This window comes from Camelus ferus, chromosome 9 (assembly GCF_009834535.1).
Source record: "Camelus ferus isolate YT-003-E chromosome 9, BCGSAC_Cfer_1.0, whole genome shotgun sequence".
Taxonomy (NCBI): Eukaryota; Metazoa; Chordata; class Mammalia; order Artiodactyla; family Camelidae; genus Camelus; species Camelus ferus.
Genome location: NC_045704.1, coordinates 19,250,224 through 19,267,370, shown reverse-complemented (window position 1 = coordinate 19,267,370; position 17,147 = coordinate 19,250,224). Strand labels below are relative to the sequence as shown.

Sequence of the window (17,147 nt, the reverse complement as noted above, 5' to 3'; positions counted from 1 at the left end):
CTATTGGCCATTAACTGGGAAAGAGAACCCTGGGTCTTGAATCTATAATCACCAGTTTATCAGAAATACAAGAGGCAGAGGAACAACTTAGCTGACACCACTGGGAGGCGACCAGCCGAAGCTAAGATGTAGGAAATTCTACTGGATTAATGACTTAGTTTCTTCAGCAAATAAATAGCCTTAAAAGGGGGGAGGAAAGGGAGAAGTTACAGGTGTCAGCCAATACAGTATGTAGACCTTCCTGGGGCCTGATCCAAACAATCCCAGCTAAATGCAAAACCATTTTTGAGACAATTAGAGAAGGCTGACCATGAACAAGAGATTCCATGAGGTGTTATAATGGCAACATGGAATGTTAAATGGAAGTAGTGGTCTGAATGGAGATACATGTTTAAGTATCTTTAGATAAAATGGTATATGACTGGGGGTTACATGAAATATTACAGGAAAAAAAGGCGAGGTTAGAGGGGAAATAAGCATGCCGAAGGTGGATATCTGCAGAACAGGCTAATCTGGGTAATTAATTGGCCTCTGGACTTTTGTGTGTATTTGAAATTTTGCATAGTCCAAAGTAACCAAGGGTAGTAGAGACTGGGAGGAGCAGGTTTTGGGGGGAAGATCAGAAGCCAGGGTCATTTGCCCAGAGTTGTCCTGAGCAGGTACCTGGAGCGCACAGAGGGCCTGACGGTCCCACCCTGCGCCCCAGGCCACTTTCAGCACCACAGAGATGGCGCTGGCGCTGAACCGCTACCTGTGCCTGGCCGTGCTGCCGCTCATCACCAAGTGTGCGCCACTTTTTGCGGGAACCGAGCACCGCGCTATCATGGTGGACTCCATGCTTCACACGGTGTACCGCCTGTCCCGCGGCCGCTCGCTCACCAAGGCGCAGCGCGACATCATCGAAGAATGCCTGATGGCGCTCTGCAGGTGGGGCGGGACCGGGTGGGCGGGGCTACGGGTGGGGCGGGCCTCGGGGTTAGATAACCCCGCCCCATGCACGTCCACCGCAGGTACATCCGCCCGTCCATGCTGCAGCACCTGCTGCGGCGCCTGGTGTTCGATGTGCCCATCCTTAACGAGTTTGCCAAGATGCCGCTCAAGGTGAGGACAAGTTGTCCTCCGCGTGCTTATTTCCATGCTCCACCCACCAGCTTGCTCCGCCCTCGGACTATGGGGCTCTTTTTGTGTCACACCGGCCAGGCCAGTTAACCTGTAGATGTGTGGGCAGTGGACCCCATAGAAACCTCTTTAGCATTCTCATTTGCATACTAGGATTCCTAGGACATTCACTTTGCGTCACTGGTGCCTCTAACACTCCCTAATTGCGTTTAATTCGCCTAACAGTGAGCTGGGCCCCACTTTAATTAGCACATATTTGCGTGGAGCACACCACTTTTTCTAATTAACATGCTTATTCACATGCTTGGACCACCAGCCTTTCATTATTCAAACGAGTGCGTTTATTTGAATAAACAGTACCACAGCTAGCCTGAATATTTGCACACTCTCTCCTATTATTTTTTCATTTGCATGCTGACTTGCATAAGGAGATACCCCTAACCCAGATAGTGTAACTATTTTGCATAATACATCTAAATCAGCCCCTATTTCAAATTTGCATATTGGATGGTGGAGCCCTCTTTCCAATTACCATATGTTTGCATGGGGTGCTGCCTATGTTTGTATCTGCCATGTTAATTCACATATGCACAGCTCAGTCCACCCATATGCCAGTCTGCACACGACCCTACCCATGGATTAATATCTTGCATGCTTATTTGTGTAAAGCAGCACCAGACAAATCCAGCTCTGATTTAATGCCCATCATGACTCTAAATTAGAGTGCCAAATTTATATAAACTGTCCAGGACCACTTTGCAATATGCATACTATTCCCCTTATTAGCATATCATTTGCATAACCCACACCTCCTTCATAATTCAAAAGCACTAGCATCCCCTGGGCCTCTCTGGCTCTTCATTTGCCTGCCACCTGTTTGTGTCACACTAATTTGTGTGTCCCCCTCTTGCTCCCCCCAGCTCCTCACCAACCACTATGAGCGTTGTTGGAAGTACTACTGCCTCCCCACTGGCTGGGCCAATTTCGGGATCACCTCGGAGGAAGAGCTGCACCTCACTCGTAAACTCTTCTGGGGCATCTTTGACTCGCTGGCCCATAAGGTCTGGGCACCCAGGGGCTCTGAAAGAAACCTGTTTGCAGGGTTTGGGACCCAAAGTTGGGGATCCAGGATGAAATCTTTAAATCTGGGAGTTAGGGAAGGGAGGCACTTCTGCAGGTTTGGATCTAGGAGAATCTATGAGTTGAGTCTCCACGTTGGGTGCTATGGAAGAGGGAATGAGCCTCTAGGATGGGGCTTGGAGACAGGGGGTATAGGGTGGTTTGAGAGTCCAGGAGGGTCTAAGGCTTGGATTTCAGGGAAAGACCATACTTCATGTTTGAGGGATCAGGGAAGAGGGCTGATGATTGGAGCATTGAGTTTGAAGTTCTGGGGCTCCAGTATTTGAAGGCTTAGCCAAGCCTGCAGTGACAACCCCCCCCCCCCGGCATCCCCAGAAGTATGACCCAGAGCTGTACCGCATGGCTATGCCTTGCCTATGCGCCATCGCAGGGGCCCTGCCCCCTGACTACGTGGACGCCTCATACTCATCCAAGGCTGAGAAGAAGGCCACGGTGGATGCTGAAGGCAACTTTGATCCTCGGCCTGTGGAGACCCTCAAGTGAGACCTGGAGGCAGGAGTGGGGGTTGGGTCTGGAGGCTGGGAGAGTTTCAGAGGTGGCAGGAGGGACTAGCCCCAACATCTGCTGACCCCATCTCCCAATAGTGTGATCATCCCAGAGAAGCTGGACTCTTTCATTAACAAGTTTGCGGAGTACACACATGAGAAGTGGGCCTTCGACAAGGTAAGCATCAGGTTCCTCCACTCCCCAGAATTCCCCACCCCTGCCAGCCTTCCTCAAGACTCTAGCTTTCCCCAAGACACAGGTCCTCCCAGATTTCCCTGGGACCTCTAACACTTTCTGGGACCCATAGCCTCCTCTGGAACCCTCAGCCCCTCCAGGGCTCCCTCTCTGTGTCCCCCAGGCTGCTGTCCAGCCCTCATTCTGCTCCTGATCCCAGCTCCGTAGTGGCACTGCCCACACCTGTCCCCTTTTCACCTCCAGATTCAGAACAACTGGTCCTATGGGGAGAACATAGATGAGGAACTGAAGACCCACCCCATGCTGAGGCCCTACAAGACCTTTTCAGAGAAGGTGAACAAGCTTGGGGCCCAATGTTAGGGGTCCAAAATTTGGGGGTTTAGGGAGGAGTGAGGCCAATTCATGGATTTGGATCTAGCTGGATCTGTGGATTAGGGCTCCCCATCCATGTACTTTGCTTTCTCTCAAACTTGGCTGCCTCCCCTAGACCTCGGAGTCCTAGTGTCCCTTGTCTTAGAAAGAGTCAGAGACTGGGTTTAATTCCTTGACTATACAGTTTAACTCCTCTGAATCTCAGGTATAATATGGGATAATGAGAGTTTGTTTGGGAGGCTCTGTTACAGAGCAGGCAAGGACCTGGGTTCGAATTTGGAACTGGACCATTTCCTGGCCACATGGCCAGGGCTTTCCCCTTCTTGGGACACTGGAGGCCAGTGAGGCCGAGCCAGGGGCTCCCACCTCCACTTCCTTCTAACCCCATTCCACCAACTCCACTCCCTCTTGTCCACCCCAGGACAAAGAGATTTACCGCTGGCCCATCAAGGAGTCTTTGAAGGCCATGATTGCCTGGGAATGGACAATAGAGAAAGCCAGGGAGGGTGAGGAGGAGAAGACGGAGAAGAAAAAAACCCGGAAGATATCCCAAAGTGCACAGGTGGAGGCGGGGCTGGGGCAGGGGGCGGGGTCATGAGGGGTGGTGAGCAGCTAGAATAAGGGGCGGGGCCAGGAGAGGGTGGAGCCAGGCAGGAGGCGGGCCTAGAGGGGGAAAAGGGCCAAGGAAAAGAGGTGGGGTCAGGGGAAGCGGGGAGGCCAGGAGCAGGATGCAGGAGAAGGCTGAGAGGTCTGGGACAGGAGAGGGCCTGGGTCTGAAGAACTGCAAAGGTCTGAAGAACTGCAAAGGGCAGAAGAGAGGAGGGTGGCTTAGCGACAGGGCCTTAAGGAGAGGGTGCAGAGGAGCAGTGTAGGGCCAGGTAGTGGGGATACATCAAGCTGAGGCCTGGGCTTCCTGCTAGCCCATCAAGCCCCCCATCTCTCCCTTGTCCCCCCAGACCTATGATCCGCGAGAAGGCTACAACCCCCAGCCCCCGGATCTCAGCGGAGTTACCCTTTCCCGGGAGCTGCAGGTGAAACTTCTGATCCTTTATTTGGGGACATGGTGGTGACTGTTGAGGGAGGAGGACATCCACTAAATCTGGGCCTTGAACTTTTGCATCCACTCCCAGGCCATGGCAGAACAACTGGCAGAAAATTACCACAACACATGGGGGCGAAAGAAGAAGCAGGAGCTGGAAGCCAAGGGTGAGGTCCTCCATCCCAGCCCCGCACAGGCCCCCCTTCTCCGCAGCCCTCTAGCCACTGGCAACGGGTCACAAGGGCATGGGTTAGAGTTGTGCAACTTTGAACAATTGCTTTCACCCCACTGAACCTTTGTTTCTGGGTCTGTACGATGGAGATAATCACAGCATTATCACTACTGTAGGGTTTTGGTGAGGATGTGACTAACATCTGAAAGCAGTTTTTTGGTTATTCCTACCTTAGTCTTTATTACTATAATCATGCACACCTTCAACTGCAGGAACCACTTCAGTGAGCGGCCTGGGACCCTCCCAGCCCCCTGATATCTGATCTTTACCGTCCCAGGTGGTGGGACCCATCCCCTGCTGGTTCCCTATGACACGCTCACCGCCAAGGAGAAGGCACGAGATCGGGAGAAGGCGCAGGAGCTGCTGAAGTTCCTGCAGATGAACGGCTATGCGGTCACCAGGCAAGCGGGCTGGAAACCTGACCAGGGAGGGGCAGGGAAGGTGGGCGGAACCCCGGCAAAATCTAGGAGAGGCGAGTCCTAGGTAGCGGAGGAGGAGCCAGAGAGGGGGCGGGGCCTGGGGAGCGGGGCGGTGCCAGAGAGAGGAGTTTAAAATGAACGGGGCCTGGGCCTAGGGAGTCCAGGTAGAACTCCAGAGGGGCCAGAAACCCCGCAGGCCTGCGTCTGGGCTGACCCCTCCCTCTGCTTGCACACAGAGGTCTCAAGGACATGGAATTGGACACTTCTTCCATTGAGAAACGGTTCGCCTTTGGCTTCCTGCAGCAGTTGCTACGCTGGATGGACATTTCTCAGGAGTTTATCGCCCACCTGGGTACGGAGAATTCCCTCCCCGTGCCCGCCCTACCTACAGTTTCACCTAGAGACCCAGTTCAGGTGTTTCTCCTTCCTCCCCTCATCTGATCATTGTGCCTGATCATCGCTGTTCTGGGGTTGAGAACACGATAAAGATAGACAAAGATCCCTCTCCTCCTGCAGCTTACATTCCCTTGGTGATAATTAACGTCAGAAATAATTAGATCACGTAGTGTGCTACAAAGTGTTTAATGTTACGGGAAGAAGACATTAGAGCCAGCAAAGGAGGATTGGGAATGTGGGCCAGTGAAATTGTTTATAATTTTTTTGTTATTATTTGAGCCTGTCCAATGATCCACTTATTTTTATACATATATATTCTTTGTTATTATAACTTATTACAAGACATTGAGTGTAGTTCCCTGTGCTATACGTTAGAACCTTGTCTTTTATCTATTTTATACATAGTAGTTTGTATCTGCTAATTCCAAACTCCTAGTTTATCCCTCCAAAGGGGAAAGGGGAGGAGATAAATTAGGTTATAATTGTAAATAGAGTATTCCAGGAAGACCTTGAGGGAGCTGGGGAGTGAGCTATGTGGTCATCTGGGGAGAGTATTCCAGGTGGAGGAACAGCCAGTGCAAAGGCTCTGAGCAGTCCCTGGTGTGAGTATTAGGAGGCCTGTGTGGCTGAAGCAGAGTGAGTCAGGGGGAGAGTGAGAGGAAATGTGGTCAGAGGGGTGAGAGGCAGATCATGGGGGGCTTTGCAGGCCATGATGAGGACTGTGGCTTTTTACTCCGAGTGTCATTGTGCCACGGGAAAGTTCTAAGCAAGAGAGGGCCCTGATCTGCCTTGTGTTCACACAAGTTGTATTCGCAGGCTCCCTCTGGCTTCCTGGGAGAACAGGCTGGGGAGGGGGACAGGAGAAGAAGAGAGTGAGAACTGGGCAGATTCTGAATCTATTTTGAAGGCTGAGGCTGCTGGGATGCCCCACAGATGCCTCATATCTCACTGAGAATCACAGCTGGGGCTCCTGTGATCACTTCTAGCTTCCGCCAGAGAGTCCCAGCATTCCCCTTGAGGGCCGCCCAGGAACCCCCAAATTCCCTTCCAGCAAGTGGCACAGCAAGATTCACTCATACATCATACCCCAAATTCCATGGAAGCTGAACCTCCATGCTGCACATCCTCCTAGCAATTCCCTCTCCTCTCTGAACCTCAGTTTCCTCATCTGTGAAATGGGGGTTCTGTTCACCATAACCAGCCATGGTTCTGTCACTTATTTGCTGGGTGACCTGGAGCAAGCTGTTTCACCTTAATTTCCTCATCTGTAAAATGGGAAGGAGGGACCAGCTATATAGGCCTCCAAGTTGGGAGGAGATTGTGCAAGAACATTTCTCACAGTGCCAGGGACATAGCAAGTGTTTAGTCAGTGGTGCTAGCATTATTATTTTAATAGTATGAATTATTACTATTACTATGAAGATGTTGATGTTTGAAACTAATTTCCACTACAAAGTTAAATCTAATCAGTCTATATCAACTTCTTGTTTCATTCATTCATTCCATATTTACTTGGTGTCATTTTTAAGTATAGGAAGAAAAGGACTTGTGATAGGTGAGGAGGGGGATATTCCATGGCCCTACCCCTCCAGCCCCCCCAGTTGCTCTTCCTCCCCATTTGCAGCCTCAGAAAGGGTTTGATCAGGGATTTGGGGGGATCAGATGAAAAGTAGGAAGAGAGGTTCATCTCAAGGCCAACAGGGGTGACTTCACAACAAGAGGTTATCTCCCATCATATCCTACCATCAGAATATCCTGAGTTCTCTGGCCTTGAACCCTCCGTGACTCCTATTTACCCTCCCCCACCAGAGGCTGTGGTCAGCAGTGGACGAGTGGAAAAGTCCCCTCACGAACAGGAGATTAAATTCTTTGCCAAGGTGAGAGGTGGGCTCAGAAGCTGGGGGGCGGGGCTGGGGACTGGGTGAGCGCTCCCCGCCCTTCACCCAATCACCCTCATCTCTTCCCCACGCCCCCAGATCCTGCTCCCTTTGATCAAACAGTACTTCACCAACCACTGCCTCTACTTCCTGTCCACACCGGCCAAGGTGCTGGGCAGTGGTGGCCACGCCTCCAACAAGGAGAAGGAAATGATCACCAGGTGCGCCCCCCTGCACTCTCGGACTCAGCCCCCTGACCTCACAGCATTGTAATCATGGATCCTTTCCTCCCAACGTTGGACCTTAGGGAATCTGTCCTGGGTGCTGGGCACTGACAGTCTACCTGCATTTGAAGGGCCAGGGTGACCAACCATCCTGGTGTGCCCCAGGACACAGGACTTTCAGGCAAACTGGGATGAATTGGTCACACTGTCAGAAAGGCAGACCAGCCTCTCCATCCCCTAGCATCCCAGTTACTGCCTGTGACCCATAAGCTTGTTCATCTCCCTGCCCCTCCCCACCTCTGTCTCCTTCATTTTCTTCCCCATCATCCTACCTCCTCCTACTCTAATTGTGTCCTCTTGCTGTCCTTGCTCCCTGTTTCCCCTGTCCTTCTGTTCCTCTCTCTTCAGCCTCTTCTGCAAGCTTGCTGCTCTTGTCCGTCACCGAGTCTCTCTCTTTGGTAAGTAGCTGTGCTCCCCGAGCCCTTCTCCCTAATCTTCCCTCCCTTCACCTCATCACCAACCTCACCCTGAAGAAGTCTGGCCCAGGTTCATGCCTTCGTTTGGACAACCACCACTGTGTTCTTCCTCTGGACTTGGACATGGAGTGGGTAGTCCTGGGGGCAGGGCAGTGACTGGGATGGTCCTGGGCTCTGCCCTCATGGAGCTCCCCGATGCATCACTAGATAGTGACGGCCCAGAGGTCAGGGCTGGGATGGGGGAGGGACAGGCGGAGGGGTCACAGCCAGGATAAGGAAGGACAAGGTCCCAGGGGAGTCCAGCTGGGGCAGAGGTGAGGTTGGACAGAGAGAGAGCAGTTGAGGTGGATGTATATGGAGGTACTGTCCTCCTAACCCTTCCTTCACCCAAGCCCATCTTCCTCCCCAGGGACAGATGCTCCGGCTGTGGTCAACTGTCTTCACATCCTGGCACGCTCCTTGGATGCCAGGTGGGGCTATGTCATGGTGCCCACTCCCATTCTAACCCTGTTCGCACCCCCAGCCCCTGTTCACCTAGACTCTCTGCAATCTCCAGTCTCAGATTCTAGAACCAGTGCACCCTCGCTTCCCTCCTAGGACAGTGATGAAGTCCGGCCCTGAGATCGTGAAGGCTGGCCTCCGTTCCTTCTTTGAGAGCGCCTCAGAGGACATCGAGAAGATGGTGGAGAACCTGCGGCTGGGCAAAGTGTCACAGGCGCGCACGCAGGTGAAGGGTGTGGGCCAGAACCTCACCTACACCACCGTGGCCCTGCTGCCGGTCCTCACCACCCTCTTCCAGCACATCGCCCAGCACCAGTTTGGAGATGATGTCATCCGTAAGGGCTACTGATCCCAAGGGCAGGGGGTCAGGGGATCAGTTCAGCCAACACCGCCCATCCCTGTGTGCCTGAGAGAATCCCCAGGTGTTGGAGTGTGTATTTATTGAGAGGATTTATTGCTATGAGCAAAGTGTGCATTCAACTCAGTAAATTGGTAGGAAACAGAATGAGTTAGTTAGGATATTAGTTCCATGGCTCTAACAAAAGACACTAAATTGCTGTAGCTTAAACCAGATAGAAGAATATTTCTTTTTCGTGTAACAGTCTACTTGTAAGTGGATCATAATGTCAGAATCCCAGATTCCTTCCATCTTGTTGCTCTGCCATCCTTGCAATACTGCCTTTATCCATACGGTCCAAGATGGCGCACCATCACCTCCTCATTCTAGCGGATAGGAGAGGAAAAAAAGTAGATGACAGCACCTCAGTTCTTTTAAAGGAACAACCTAGAAGTGGCCAACATCACTGCCACTCACACTAATCCTATTGGCCAGAACTTAGCATATGGCCACATGTCACTGCAAGGAAGACTAGGAAGGTAGCCTTTATTCTGGGAGATCATGTGTTGAGCTAGGTATTGAAGGTCTATTACTAGGAAGAAGAAAAGAGCAGAAAGAAGGTAAGAACAGGTATTGGGAATCAATTAGCAGTGTCTGCTGTATTTGTCTTACCAAATGGTACCTATGGTGTGCGACCTAGCCTGGGATCTTGTGGCATGGTGCATTCTCGGTGTAACATGCTGTTGTCAGTGAGAACTAGGCAAGATGAAACACCTGGTAGGGAGTCATGACATATGTGTTCAAATACTCAAAACACCTTACAGGATGTGGCCTGGGCCATGGTGGAGGCAGGGAAGGACAGGAGGGGCTGGTGGGAGAGATGTTTAGGAGGCTGAGGAGATAGCCGTGGAGGGGAGGATATCCAGAGTGAGGCCCTGGCCTGAGCACCTGGGGACAGTGGGGGTCTCCATGACACAGACTGGAGGAAGTAGCTGGTTTGGAGGAGATGCCGAGGTCAGTTTGGGATTCAGTGGCTGTGAGGGATCTGGGGGATGGATACCTGGGGGAGGCATCCAGGATGGGCTGTGGGGACTGAGGGACAGTGGAGCCCTGTCTCAGCTCACTGCTTATTTGAAATGGATAAAAGTAAGAAAAGTAGCACGTGGATGGGGTTCTTCCTCTGCTCCAACATTTTATTTTGAAATTTTAAAAGCATACAGAAAAGTAGAAGAGAATTATTAACCATTCACCCCATTTGTTTTACCTTTCACTTTGGGGTGAAAGTGTCTACAAACTTTTTGTTGAACTTTTGAATGTGAGTCACACACACAGCAGCACCTAATCCCTAAATATTCAGCCTGCAACACCTGGAATAAGAACCTTCTCTCATGTTACCACAACGTCAGTATCACACTTAACTTGACAATAGCTCAATTTCCCTTTTACCTCAAAATGTCTTTGATTTTTTTTTAATTTAGAATTCAGTGGAATTAGATTTTTTAAAAATTCAGAATTCAGTGACATTTCTCTTGCTGCATTTGGTTGTTTCATCTCTGTCATCTCTTTTCAATCTGCAACAGTCCCCCTACCCTCTTTTTGTGTCGTGACATTTATGAAGTTGATGTGTTGTTTTTTTTTTTTTTTTTAATGTAGGGATGGGGGATTGAACCCTTGGACCTCCTGCATGCTAAGCACGTGCTCTACCACTGAGCTACATCCTCCCCTGTAAAATTGATGAGGTTCTTAACCTAGCCCTCTTGGGGTATAACCAAGATTGAAGTCAGGGTTGGATGTTTGCATTTTTCTGGAGAGAGTGTCCACTGCTATCATCAGAGATCCATGACTTCTCTCCAAGGAAAGAGCAACCACTAGCCTTCATTGAGTGCCAGCTGTGTGCCCTGTTCCAACTGCTTTCGGCGGATTAATTTATTTATTCCTCAGGACAACCCCTTGGGGAAGATGCTATCATTATCCGCATTTTACAGATAGGGAAACTGAGCTCAATAGAGGGTTGGTACTTGGTTAAGTCACAAAACTAGTTAATGTCAGGCCCCGCTCTTACCCATTATTTGGAGACAAGGGAAGGGGTTGGGGGAGGACTGGTATGGACCCCCGCCCTCCCTCTTTCCCTCAGTGGATGACGTCCAGGTCTCTTGCTACCGAACGCTGTGCAGCATCTATTCTCTGGGGACCACCAGGAACCCTTACGTGGAAAAGTAAGAAGAGACAGCCACAGTTTGGGGCTGGGGTGGATCCTGTGGGGGCTCAGGGAAGGGAGGGCACAGGAGAAGACGGGGGTGAGGGAAAAGCCAGGAGATGGCCAGTCTTCAAAAGACATGCGCACTGTAGCGACTGCAGTTCCTAAATACGGCCACGTGAGGGCGCTCGGAGGAAGGCCAGTGAAGCAAGTGGAGGCAACTGGTTGGGGGCCAGGTGGGCACAGGCACTTGGCGGCCAGGATGCCAGGTTGTTCTCCTCTGGCAGAAAGGGTGGTAGCACACAGGAGCCAGGCATCCTGGTGGGGCTGGGGAGGGCTGCTGGCAGTGCCGGGATCACCAGTGGAGCAAGAGGGCATTCAGTAAACCCAGGGATAAAGTCACATTGATGACCACCGGTGATTGGCAGCTCTGCTCCAAAGGGTCCTGGGGAGAGGCACTTCTGTGGCGCATGGGACTGGGATCCAGGACTGGGCAATGAGGGGCGTGGGAGCTAAGCATTTCTTCCTCTTCCAGGCTGCGGCCAGCCCTCGGCGAGTGCCTGGCCCGCCTGGCCGCAGCCATGCCAGTGGCATTCCTGGAACCTCATCTGAACGAGTATAATGCCTGCTCAGTGTACACCACCAAGTCTCCCCGGGAGCGGGCCAGTAAGTTGGGTGGGGCTGGGGTGGCTGTGGAGAGTTACATTCTGCCAGCACAGGCCCCAGGGAGACCCAGCCCTGGGGGTAGTGTGGCCCAGGCTGGACCTTGAGGGGCTGAGGATTCCCAAGGCTGAGGGTGCTCCAGAGGAGGGAATCCCAAAGTTTGTGGGGGCCCTGGTTTGTGGTGTGGACACCAAGGACTGGGGATGATGGGTGGACATGCCCTGACCCCTCCCTGCACCCCAGTCCTGGGGCTCCCCAACAGCGTGGAGGAGATGTGTCCTGACATCCCGGTGCTGGATCGGCTCATGGCAGACATCGGGGGGCTGGCTGAGTCAGGGGCCCGCTACACAGAGATGCCACACGTCATTGAGATCACACTGCCCATGCTGTGTAGCTACCTGCCCCGCTGGTGGGAGCGTGGGCCCGAGGCGCCCCCACCCGCCCTGCCTGCGGGAGCCCCTCCGCCCTGCACAGCTGTCACCTCTGACCACCTCAACTCCCTGCTGGGGAACATCCTGCGGATCATCGTCAACAACCTGGGCATCGACGAGGCCTCGTGGATGAAGAGGCTCGCGGGTGGGTCTGGTGGGCACCAGGCTCCTGAGAACTGAGGACAGTGCTCTGGGGCTCGGGTCCCTGGATCTGATGGTCTCAGAGGGAGACCCCGGGGTCTATGGCTTCCTGGGAGTTGGGAGGAGTCAGAGTCTCAGTTTTCTCAGGATCACAGGGCCAGGGGTCATCCTAAGGGGTCAGAATCTCAGGCTCATAGGGTCTGAGGTGGGTGCATGAGTCCTAGGAGTCCTCCAGGCTGGGTTCTGAATTTCTGGAGCCTTGGAAAAGGTTAGGTCAGGGGTTAGGAGCTGGGTCGGTAGGCTGAGTTCCTTATACAGAGGGTCAGAGGATCAGCTCACACATCAGGGTTCTGATATGGACAGTTAGGGGTCTAGGTCAGAGGTCAAGAAACAAGTCTTTAAAGCATTGAGAGTCCTGTTTCAGAAGCTCCACATCAGGACTTGAGTTTTGGATTAGGACCAAGCTAGAGATCGGGGGGGGGGGGTCATAGTCTAGGGTCAGAGGTCAAAGGCTGTAGTAAGAAGCCAGGGGTCATAGAAATCACATGATGAGGAAAGTCTGGGTATAGGCCAGGTCAGAGGTTAAAGACTGGAGTGAGATGGAGTGGGCTAAGGTAAGATATGGGGTTAGGATTCAGTTGTTGCGGTCAGAGGTCAAGAGGTTGTGTCAGCCTGGGGTCACGGTTTCAGGTCAAGGGTTATGGTTGGGATCAAGGTTCAGGAGCTATGTCAGAGGTCACAGCTGGAGGCCATGAGGTCAGAGGTAGATGCTGGGGTCAGAAGCCAGTGTCAGGCTGAGGTTGATGATAGCTGCTGGGTCCAAGGTACAGGTCGGGAGTCATGGGATGGGAACAGAGGTCAGGGGTGGGCTCAGAGGTCATAGGTCAGGTGCTGGTGTTAGTGGCTGGCCAGCAGTAAGTGCGCCGCCTCTGCTCCTGCAGTGTTTGCCCAGCCCATCGTCAGCCGAGCCCGGCCCGAGCTCCTGCACTCACACTTCATCCCCACCATCGGGCGGCTGCGCAAGCGGGCGGGGAAGGTGGTGGCCGAGGAGGAGCAGCTGCGTCTGGAGGCCAAGGCTGAAGCCGAGGAGGGCGAGCTCCTGGTGCGGGATGAGTTCTCTGTGCTCTGCCGGGATCTGTACGCCCTCTACCCACTGCTCATCCGCTACGTGGACAACAACAGGTCAGCACGTCCCTGGCTGTCACCCTGCACACTCCAGCCTGACTGCTGGCTTCCCCGAGTCCCATCTGACATCTCTCCTCTGACTCACTGTAAACTTCCCGCAATTCCCACTTGATCTCACCCAACCTTCTGGCCCCCTGTGGCTTCTACTCCAGTAAAAGCCAGCCTGCGTGTTTGCTCCCCTCCTGCTCCTTTAAATCTCCAGAATCTGAGGTCCTGGGAGGGTGGCCGTGTCAACCACTAGGAGTCCCAATTTTCCCCTCCAGTACTGTGTCTCCAGGCTTGGGTAGAGGAGGGTCTGATTTGTGCAGTGCAGTCCAATGGTCAGGCCTTCCTCCCTCACTGAGAGAAGAAAGGAAGATAGCCCAGATCTGGCCAGCCCAACTTACCCCAGAAACATAGGTCTTTATAAAAGGGCAAGAGCAAGTAGCGACCAAGTGCTAACATCCTCCTAAAATCAGAAGCACTATTTAAAGAATTATTGACTCCTAAGTGCAGCCAAATCCAGGGATAGTGAATAGGTTTCAACTCCAAGTTCCATCCTGGTTGAAAAAGATTTTAAGGCTGTACTGGGGCTTTGTAGAGGAAGGGTGCTCTCTGATTGATTAGCTATGTCTGTCATGGGAGCGGAAGTGGGAAGTGGTGGTATGCACGCTGTATACATCCTTACACATCCATCTGTGTATTCATGAGTGGGTTATCGCTATAGGGTAAATTCCTAGGGGTAGGCATGCTGGGTTGAAGAGTTTGGACAAGTAAAGTGTGGTATATTCACCCAGTGGACTACTACACGGCAAGGAAAGTGAGCAGACTGTTGCAACACCCGACAACATGGGTGAATCTCACAAATATCAGGTTGGATGAAAGAAACCAGAAAATTTAACACAGAGTACATAGTGTATCATCTATTTATGTAACATTCCAAAACAGACAAAAATTATTCATGGTCTAGAAGTCAGGATAAGGGTCATCTCTCAAGAGGAGGGAAGGGGCACAGAAGTACTTCTAGGGACTGGAAATGTTCTATTTCTTGACTTGGGTGATGATTACAAAGTGTGTTCACTTGGTGATAATTCATCAAGTTGACACTTTATATGTATTTTATAAAAAGAAAGAAAGAAAAAAATTTATAGGAAAAAAATTAAAGGAATGGTCATTTATAATTTTTAAATCATCTGAATGGCCAGATTACACTAGGAAGTTCTAGCCCTCCCATTGAAGTCTTCTGGTCCCTGGATCCCCTCCCATGAGATCTCTCTGTGTGGCCCCCCTTCCCTGGGGATCCCTGCCCTCTTCCCTCACCAGCCCCCTCCCCTGCCTGCCTAGGGCACACTGGCTGACGGAGCCAAATCCCAGCGCAGAGGAGCTGTTCAGGATGGTGGGCGAGATCTTCATCTACTGGTCCAAGTCCCACGTAAGTCGCCGCCCGCCCCTGCCCTTCCTCTCTATAACCTGAGAAGCTTCTGCCCAAAGATGCTCTCCCTCACCCTGTCTGATCCCCAATACTGCCTCCCCACCAGAACTTTAAGCGTGAGGAGCAGAACTTTGTGGTCCAGAATGAGATTAACAACATGTCGTTTCTGACTGCCGACAACAAGAGCAAAATGGCCAAGGTGGGTGCTTTGCTCTGGGAGGAAGACTTAGCAGGGAGGGAGGGAACACCCTCCAGGTCTTCCTACCTGACCCCTCCTCACCCAGCCAGCCAGCCTCGTCCTGGTCATATTCTCTACAGCCCACACAGCAGCCCCATCTCCCTCCTCCTTCCTCTCCATCTCCTGCTTCTCTCATCCCTAATCCTCCCTCCTGTCTTTTTTCCTTCCCCTCATTTCCCTCTTCTTTCTCCATCTCCTCCCTCCTCCCCATCTTCTTCCTCTCCATCTCCCTCCTCCATCCCAATTTCTTCCTCTCCCCTCTCCCATTTCTTTCCTTTTATCCCATTAGCCCATATCCCTTTTTTCTCTCCTTGTCCTTCCCAGAACTGCTCCCTAAAGGGCAGGGTCTAAAGAACAAACCCATCACCCTGAGTGAGGTCTGGAAATGCCCAGCTAGGGGGTGCATATTGGGGTGGGGCAGAGTGACTTGGAGGGGAGCTGGGGTTCTCAGAGGGACTAGGGTAACACTTCTTGTCTCTGTCTGCAACCTGATGAAGCAGGCGGGAGATGTACAGGTCAGCCCCACGTCTGGGACCTTCCGCATGGCTCTCAGCTAACACCCTCTTTCCCGTGAACCCCAGCTTCTGCTCCCCCTCCAGAAACCCCTGCCCTTGTTCCCTACCCCTCATCCTTGGCTCCCTGCCCGCATCCTCTTTCTCTTCCTTCACCCTGCCTCTTGCCATCCATTCCAGTCCCAACCCTCAACTTTTGGCAGTTTAATTTTTTTTTAACTTTCGTTTAAAAAAAAAAAAAAAACACACCTCTCAGCTTTCCCCAAAGCATCAGAGCATTGTGGGCTGAGGTTCCAGGGAATGGGAACGGGGGTGGGAAAGGCACGTGCATGGTGGGGTTTAAGGCCTGGGCTTTGAAATCAGACAGACTTGGGTTAGAATCCTGGCTCTTGGCAGTTAGCAGTGTGACCTTGGGCAAGTATCCTGTCCTTTTAAGCCTTGGAAGGCATCTGGTCCATGATCCCTGGCCCCAGGGTTCTGGGAGGACCCAGTGAGATGCTGCATGTGCTGGCAAACAGGTCATGCTCATTGTCGTGAGCCGGCGTGTATGTGACTCTGGCCTAAGCTTGTCACTGGGGCTTCTCGTTGGCATGACTGGGGTGGCCCTGGCCACGGGTCTGCACCCAAGGCTCCAGAACATGGCTGTGGGACTCTGTGCCCGGTGTTTCTGCTTCCAGATCTTTCTGGGCCTCTCTTGCATCTTGTATTCCTTGTCCGTCTCAGTCTCTTAGTGTCTCTCTCTCTCTTTTTCTTCCAACTTCCCTTGTCTCTTGGGACTCTTTCCATTTCTACATCTTCATTTCATTCTTGGGAACTCTGTCTTGGGATTTGGAGTGCGGGGTTTTAGGTACTGGGTGGGGGCAGGAGGTGTGTCCTACTGAAAGTTCTTTGGGGATTCTGCGAGAAGACTGCCAGAGATTGAGAAAGCCTGAAATTGGGGTAAATCTGGAAGGATTTGGGATAGAAGTTGGGAATTTGGGATAGAGGCTTCGGTTTGGGAGGGTGTAGGGTCAGGGCTGGGGGTCTGAAGTGAAAGATCAGCAAGATCTGGGGTGGAAACTGAGGCGGGCTTTGGGTTCGGGGAGGGTCTGCCTAGTATTCAGGCTGGGGCTGGAGTGTGGACAATGGTGGCAGGTTGGGGTTGGGGCTGGGGCTGGGGCCAGGCTGAAACTCAGGCTGGCTCTGAGCCCCATGTCCCCACAGTCAGGTGGCTCAGACCAGGAACGCACCAAGAAGAAGCGCCGAGGGGACCGGTATTCTGTGCAGACATCACTGATTGTGGCCACGCTGAAGAAGATGTTGCCCATTGGCCTGAACATGTGTGCACCCACTGACCAGGAACTCATCACACTGGCCAAGACCCGCTATGCCCTGGTGCCTGCCCAGCCCCATTCTGAGAACCTGCCAGGATCCCACTCAGCACCCACTGAGCCCCTGGGACCCTACTTAACCCCCAGGATCCCACTGGGAGCCCTCCCTCAGGACTCTACTGAGTCCTTCTCCAGGATGCTCTGAGCCTTCCCCCAGGATGCTGAGGACTCCCACTTGGGATACTG

The 17,147-nt window shown here is 52.4% G+C and overlaps 1 protein-coding gene across 1 annotated transcript in view; it reads left to right on the top strand.

The window, feature by feature from the left end:
- The window catches only part of RYR1 (ryanodine receptor 1), a 91,036-nt gene that overhangs the window by 28,946 nt on the left and 44,943 nt on the right, over positions 1–17,147 (top strand). Inside the window, 24 exon segments of the mRNA XM_032487406.1 lie at positions 707–927; positions 1,011–1,101; positions 2,040–2,180; positions 2,575–2,738; positions 2,844–2,922; positions 3,184–3,273; positions 3,734–3,874; positions 4,269–4,343; positions 4,443–4,518; positions 4,861–4,984; positions 5,239–5,354; positions 7,208–7,275; positions 7,375–7,496; positions 7,908–7,957; positions 8,385–8,445; positions 8,573–8,811; positions 10,948–11,029; positions 11,546–11,676; positions 11,917–12,249; positions 13,187–13,427; positions 14,754–14,841; positions 14,948–15,040; positions 15,580–15,594; positions 16,795–16,965. Of these exon segments, the coding sequence (XP_032343297.1) occupies positions 707–927; positions 1,011–1,101; positions 2,040–2,180; positions 2,575–2,738; positions 2,844–2,922; positions 3,184–3,273; positions 3,734–3,874; positions 4,269–4,343; positions 4,443–4,518; positions 4,861–4,984; positions 5,239–5,354; positions 7,208–7,275; positions 7,375–7,496; positions 7,908–7,957; positions 8,385–8,445; positions 8,573–8,811; positions 10,948–11,029; positions 11,546–11,676; positions 11,917–12,249; positions 13,187–13,427; positions 14,754–14,841; positions 14,948–15,040; positions 15,580–15,594; positions 16,795–16,965 (3,012 nt within the window).